Source organism: Barbatula barbatula (genome assembly GCF_947034865.1).
Source record: "Barbatula barbatula genome assembly, chromosome: 3".
NCBI classification, from domain to species: Eukaryota; Metazoa; Chordata; class Actinopteri; order Cypriniformes; family Nemacheilidae; genus Barbatula; species Barbatula barbatula.
The window spans coordinates 21,524,648-21,532,150 of NC_136764.1; the positions used below are offsets into that span (position 1 = coordinate 21,524,648).

Genomic DNA, 7,503 nt, shown 5'->3' on the forward strand with positions numbered 1-7,503 from the left:
ATCAGCAGAAACCCTTTTTCTTTAAGATTAAAAACCCACAATTGCAGTCCAATAATACTCCAAGTCCTTTAAGGTCATCCATTAGGCAAGTTCTTGGAAGAGGGCCTTCGTGTCTGTAATAGAAGGGAGTTTGAATATCTGCCTCCGCCCTTATCAGGAATGATGACATCAGCCTTTCACAGGAGGCTCTTGGGAATGCATGTTCTCCCGTGACGTCACTCACAGTCATCTGAAAACTGCACATCTGCAGTGGGGTGTGGGAATTCATCACCCTATGAGGCCCTTACATTGACTTCAGGGTTTAATGAGTACCAGACCCGCCTGCAACTGAACTCAACTCGCTCCCTGCTTCTCAATGTTATAGGCAGCGAAAGCACGGCAGGACAAAAGATCATTAAAGACCACACATCTCTTAAAGCTTGGGAAGGGGATGTGGGCTTGGAATCAATAGCAAACGTTTTTGTGAGACCGAAGGCTGAGCGTAAAGTTCATATCTACTTTGAGCTGTGTCTAAAGCCTCTGGTGATAAGGGAAGACATGAAACCACACAATCTATATAAATCGACAAAGTTTATATTTCTTGGTGAATGTAGTCAGGTTAAGAAGTTGAATTCTGATTATTATTACTCATTTTGTATTTTTACATTTTTTCTGTAGCCGTTTATTAAAAGCAAGAAGCCACTCTGTGCAATGCTTGTGAGTAAAACGTTCACGGAAGACCAAAGAACCGTTTCTTAAAATACCTTTAAGAGCTAATGATCAGTTAATTGACTTCTGTTTACTTTAAGAGGCATAAATTGTTTACAGCAAAAGTCTTTGAAATCCAGGCTAAAATCTCAATGTTATTATCTCATTGGATGCATCAAAGTCGCCATAACCATAAAAATGATGAAAATAGGTAATGTGTGTTTATTGCTATAAATGAATGATTTTATGATTTTTATAAGTAATCTCAAAAAGTATTATGTGTCATTTTAACTCATTTTGTATCAAATAAATGAAAGGGACATCACAAGTCGAGTTAAAAGTAACACAAAATGTGTTGTCCCAGAAAAAACTGAGATGCGTTCAGTTTTGTGTTTTGTCCTTAACTGAACATTAAATCTGTTGTTCTTAACACACCTGTTTTTAGAGCGTGATTTCAAGATGCAACACTCAATTTTACTTTCATAATGTCATAAATACAGAAATTCGTGATTTTATCGACTCTAAATTGTAGGGATGTAACAATATAATCGATATCGTGTTGTCGCAATAGCAAAATTGTCTCAATATTACCGAGTGCTTTGTATCGAGGCATTTTTGTACAGTGAGAGAGTTTGATACTGTTACATACTAAATTGTATCATTTTTCACATAATTTGGAATCCTAAAAACTGATTTCAGTCTTTGAGAAGGTCTTAGTCAGCATTAAAGGTTATCAAGGTTAGATTTTCACAGAATGTTCTTTACTTTATTTGGGATGATTTTATGTACTCGTGACTTCAGTGGGATTTCACAACTGGGTCACATATGAGATTGTTCTAAGAACTATGCTAAAACAAATCACTTACACATTACAAAGGATTTCTGAAAATGAAGTGAAACAGATCCATTCCAGTGCCTAACCGTTGCTTTGACATAATACAGGCATGTTCATATGGCACAGGAAACCTTCTCTGGCCCCCTGCATCTCAACAGCTTGGGGGCATTGTAGGTTATTGTATATGTATCCCATTATTGGTTCAGTATGAACAGAGGTTCCACCGAAAGACATGGTGTCGCAACTCCGTGCTCTTAAATGAATAACTTCAATGAGATCAATTTATATTACAGATCAAATGACGGCTAAATAAGGTCAAATGATTAATCGGGACTTATTGTATGCAAAATAAACGTTTTTGGTGACATAATATATCTGTGTGTGCCGTGTAGGCCTATAATAATTGTTGACATATTAATGCACACATATACACGTACATATTGAAAACATATTTACATGTGTATAAACATTTTTATATTTATGTTTAATTATATTATATTGTGTATAAATATAAATTTTACAGCTGTCAAATGATTAATCGTGACTTATCGCATTCAGAATAAAGGTTTGTGTTTACTTAATATAGTGTATGTCTGTGTACTGTGCAAAAAGCCCTTATTCAAATAGTGCAATACATTGAAAAAGATGAGAAAATAAGAATTGGTAGTAATAGCAGAGGATTAAAGTCTAACTGTAGTCAAATACAATGACTGACTTGTGTAATAGTGGCATTAATTCAGTTTCCATTTTCCTAAAATGACAGAAAAATCTCCCCTTGTGGCTTCCTTATTTTTCCATTAGTATAAGAATGAATGCTTACCGTGTTCTCTAGTCGTATGGTCCTTAAGGATCTGCTTAGCAACGTCAGCTAGTTGGCTTTGAAAATTCTGAAGGGACTTCTGAAGAGCTGTGATCTGTCCTGAATGGCTACCCACTGTGGCGTTCATCTTTGCCACTTGCCTCTCCAAGTGCCCTACAAGGCCCTGGAAATGATTTGTCACACCACCAAGCCGTCCACAAATCTCCTCCAAAGCAGTCACCCTGTAGTCAACAGCAGACACACCCTCAGCTACTCCATTTGTGTTCAACTTACACACGCTCAGCTCTGTTGCAACCCTTTCGTTCAGTTTGTCCACTTTGTCTCTTAACTCCTCAATATGGATATGGCCTGGTTTGCTTTCTACCTGTAGAGCAGGAATGCTGACCTGCCCTGAACGGCAGCAGGTTGAGTTTAAAATATGAAGATCTTGGCTAAATTTGCTTACAGCATCTCCCAATCCTGTTAAGGCACCAGTCAACCCATTAACATTGTCAGTCAAAGTATTAAGCCGATTGTGGGTGTCATGGATGTGTGCGGTGATAAACTGTTTTTGGGGTGACATCTTAGTTAGTGTATCCTCTAATGCATGAAGCTTCGCTGTGTTGTTGACAATCATAGAACTAAAAAAATCCAAGTTTTTTCGGAGGAGGTCCACATCCTCCACAGGACTATCCACACCGTCTGGTTTTTGGGAATCAATGGGTGTGCTGCCGGTCGGGCAGCCGGCTAAGCAGATCTGACCAATGGCATTAAATTTGTCTTCCAACCCCTGTATAAGAACATCTTTTGAGTTTACTTGAATTTGCAGGGCAGCCACAGAATCCATTAATAACCCTGGAAGGGAATTGTTGTTCATCTCCATCAGCACGTCGGTGAACTGATCCTGCACGGCGTTAAGTTTCTCATCCAGGAGTTGACGCAGCATAGCCACCTCATCTGTAATTCTCCTGTTAAGTTTCTCTTCCACGTAGAAACAATAAGTTTCTGCATTTTTCTCTGTGACGTTCATCCTGTCCTCCAAATCCTCTATACGTGTGCCAAACAGGTCTTCTATTTTCAGCATGGATAGATGTTTTAGCTCATTGTCCACTCGGGCGTTGAGCACACGATGAGCCTCTGCCACTCGATTAATTTCCCGTCTTAAGTCATCGTAGTCACCATTGTCTTTCAAATCAGTTGTTTGGTGGTTCGTGCGCACTACACCGTCCGAAACAGACCAATCCAATCGCAGTTCACGGATCTCCTTCCTTAGCTCAGCCTCCTTGTTGTGCACTAGATCAGCGAGACTACCGTAGTCTCTGTCCTTTCTTTCTTCACACGCTTTCTGAAAAGACTGAATATTATCATCGCATGTATTCTTCAAACTGGTCATCTGGTCCTCCATGTTTGAGACAACCTCCTTTTTGAGTTTCTCGAACTTCTCATCAATATAGGTCAGAAGCATGTCTATGTCCTGCTGGGTGGTACCTGTGATCGGAAAGCCTTGAGAGGTATCCATAAGCATTCGGATCTGCCCGTCGTGCCCCTTCAATGTCCCCCGCAGCTCCTCGAGCTCTTCATCTTTGCTTTTGAGGGCATCTGTCATGTCATTTAACCTGGCAAGCAGTTTTTCAATTTCCCTCTCGCCCTGGGTGTGGCCTCTCGTGGCTTGGTGGCCATCCAGATGGACGACGCTCTCCTCCGTACCACCTGTTCTAGCACTGTCGGGTGGATTCCAGTCATTGAGGAGAGTAATGAGCATCTTGCTGGTGTCCTCCTGTAGGTCTGTGCGCAGGTTCTCGCCTATACCCGTCATGGCTGACTGAAGATCCAGTACTGTTTGAGAAAGCCGCTGCACTTCTTCTTCCAACATGCGTGTTTTGTCGGCTCGTCTGACATCATATTGGCCGGTTTCTCGTCTTTCTGGTCCTACAATAGGAAAAATAAAATGATTGAAAGCAGTTTGAGATAGACTGCTGATGCCATAACTGCTATCATTTAAAATCATATACTTAAATTAAATAAATGGCAACAAAAATACAAATTTCCTACTCTGTGCATTTCGTGGTTGTCCTGGATGGGGTGGTTGGTGTGATTGTGGATGTAATGCCTGTCTGTTTGGAGAGCCTTTTAGTTCTCTGCAGTCTGGACCCTGGTATCCTGGACAGCATCTCCATTCTAGCTCTGTCACTAGCTTGTATGCTATCTTGTAAGTAGGCCGAAACCGAGTCCGGTATCTGAAAAAAAAGTGATTGAGATGACCTTTTACATCAGTTGAAAGGGGGGAAGCAAAAACAAACAGTACTCTAGACTCTCATTAAAAATGATTTGATGATTAACTTAAGCCACTTATTGCTTTTACTTTGATCCTTGAGTAATAGTCCATGAACTAAATGTATTGGCTCTATTACAGGATGAAAGGAAAGGTAAAGACAAGCGTTACCTTGACTGTCCAGATTGACGGATTAATGAAAAGAGATGGCTGGCCAAGTCTGTTTAAGATTCACATAATGATGGCTCTTGTTACTTCTGATGAATAATAAAAAGTTACAAGTTTCTAGTCCCTATAAATATTACATTTTAATTCAAATCGTAGTTGTTTTAGTGTATGTTTGTCATGAATTTCTAGTCACGCCAGACAGAAAAGAACTTGGCATGAATTTACACTAAATATGAAATGCAGTTGTTATTTATTTCTGTACATAAAATCATACTATAAATCTTATGTATTAAAAAACACAATAGCTTTCACCCTCCACACGTTTTACCATCATTGTTTCAAAGCAAAAAACAGATGACATCATTTCCAGTATTGCAAAAGAATAAATCAAATCGTTCAGATTAGTGAGTAACATTTTCTATGAAAACAACACAATTCGGTTTCCGAATCCCAGACAGGGCCAATGGAGTAAGTAAATGTCATTAACTTTCCATTTACACTAAATGTGTATAATAAAATAATAAAAAATAGCATTTTCCTTTCACTGACATTTGAAACCAGGCAAAGTTCATAAGCAAACTAAACTGCAGGCTGGGCTGTTCTTCTGCTTGAAACAAGTAAAACAACAATCCCATGTACACAGCAGATCTTAAATCTAATCCACCTTTATAAATGGAAGAAAAAGCTTTAAAACGCACTTGCAATTGCTACATTTCAGTTGTGCCTGTCTGTGATTCCCACATCTAGCCTATTCCATCATGTCTTTAAATATGAAAATGGCCCGAACTCTGATTCGCATGATCCACGCCAAAGCAAACAAACTACATTATGGTATCTAGCTCTGATTGACGCTTTTATTTGCGGATTATGGATTGGCGCAGTCCATGAGCTACCAAACGCTAAAGTTACCCAACCGGTCTCTGGAGGTACTTACATCACTTGTTTCTCGCAGTCGGACTGATGCTGTGGACAGGGCGCAGCCTCAGGTTCTGCGTAACTTTCCACGCTGCCCTGCACTGCGCAACTGACGTTCTTCTGAACAATAAATGCGCACCAGTTTCTGTAAAGAATATACAAACAAACAGGTCAAAAGAAATCAAACGATGACAGTTGGTTCTAAATAAAAAGTGGTCTGAAAACAAGCTTCATTTGAAGTGAAAGCAAATCTTTTTACGACCCACCATTGAAATGTTAAAACATGAAGAGAAAGGGAAAGTTCAATAAATCGATTTGGCCTCTTGTTACTTGTTGCTTAAGCGACCATTTAAGAAAAAAATACATTTAAGACTATTTTATTTAACTTAAGAAAGACTTTCAAAAGAAACAGTCACTGCGGGAGTTATTAAAGCGCATCATTTGCGTATCGACCCAGACAAAAATAACCCAATACACACACTTATCTTATCTAGACAAACTCGTGAATTTCGACTCGTTTATATAGAGAATATACATACGATGTCTGTTACATTCACGTCGTTTCTTTAAGTTATAGCCCACTTACTTATTTCTGTGCCTGTGAACCGTTCCTGAATATGCGTTCCCCTCGAACAAGCTTGACGGATATCCATAAGTGAGAGAAAAGCTTATGATAAAACACACTGTTAACTGTAAACCAGAGAAAGGTTGCACGCTATTCATTGTTAAAAGTTAAACCACGAAAAGAGCCGAGCACTGTGTCAGCCTCCAAAGGCTTAAGAAATGATGAGTGCATTCAAGTTGCTTCTAAGTTTGACAAAGTTCGGGACGTCCGAAGAAAGCTGAAGGTGGACTCTAGTCTACAGGGGTTCAGCTCATTCCGAGAGATGGGGGTAGGGGAAGTGCTTAAAAAACAATAGCGCCCCTGCTTACCCCACATGCCTGTTACTTGTTTTAAAAGAACAGGGTTTCCGTGCTCAATTGAAAACATCTGCCTTTTAATCTAGGATACAGGAAACTATTACTATCGTGAAGCAGTTAAAGCGATTGAAACAAGCTTGCTTTTTCTTTAAATGAATAGAGTTTTAAGGACATTTGAGCAATTGTGATATAGTCAGACAGTTCTGTCAACTGGGCCTAAATTAAAGCATAACATCAGAAATGATGTCCTGTTATAATAAACGCCATGTCTCCCCATGACCATCATTTGTGTGGTTTAAAACTTGTTTGTGACTAAAGATATATGTTGAGAAATGTGGTTTGCGTCCATAAGTGAAAGTCAATGGGGTCCAATGTTCTTCAACATATCTTTTGTTCTCTGCAGAAGATAGAAAGTCATACAGGTTTGAGGTGAGAAAATGAATTTCTAGTTTTGGTTGAACCATCCCTTTAAGTAAAGAATCTTTCATGTCTTAAGTCATTAATCCAGTTACTTAATAAAACAAGCAGAATCTGAACATTAATTTGCACACTGCTATTGTTTGTGGTTGACATACCACACCTCTCACGAAAAAGGCATATGTTATATTTAATATAATGCCAGTGAATTTAAAAATGATATTTGCTGTAAAACTATAAAGCGATCGTTCTAATGTCAATCATGATAATGATGAATTGTCCTTAGGGAAGTGAATGGCGGACAGAGAATGCAGAAGAAAGACACGAGATTAAATCACTGCTGATGCCATTAAGAAGTCTCTTCTGAGGGGCTGTTAATTGGGTAATTACTACAAAATGTGATCAAGCAAACGCATCTAAATCACAGTTATTTCACTCGATGTGGAAAGAGCAGCCTGCGTCCAATCCCTGGATGTATCATGTGTGAAC

At 39.1% G+C, this 7,503-nt stretch overlaps 1 protein-coding gene across 1 annotated transcript in view; it reads right to left on the reverse strand.

Moving 5' to 3' along the window:
• emilin2a (elastin microfibril interfacer 2a) overlaps positions 1 to 6,649 on the reverse strand; it is a 12,409-nt gene extending 5,760 nt beyond the window's left edge. The window contains exons 1-4 of the mRNA XM_079451494.1: positions 6,263 to 6,649; positions 5,696 to 5,821; positions 4,374 to 4,558; positions 2,343 to 4,250 (exon numbers count right to left, since the gene is read on the reverse strand). Coding sequence (XP_079307620.1) covers positions 2,343 to 4,250; positions 4,374 to 4,558; positions 5,696 to 5,821; positions 6,263 to 6,399 — 2,356 coding nt within the window. The 5' untranslated portion in view covers positions 6,400 to 6,649. The remainder of the gene's footprint in view (positions 1 to 2,342; positions 4,251 to 4,373; positions 4,559 to 5,695; positions 5,822 to 6,262) is intronic.
• Positions 6,650 to 7,503: the final 854 nt, after the last annotated feature.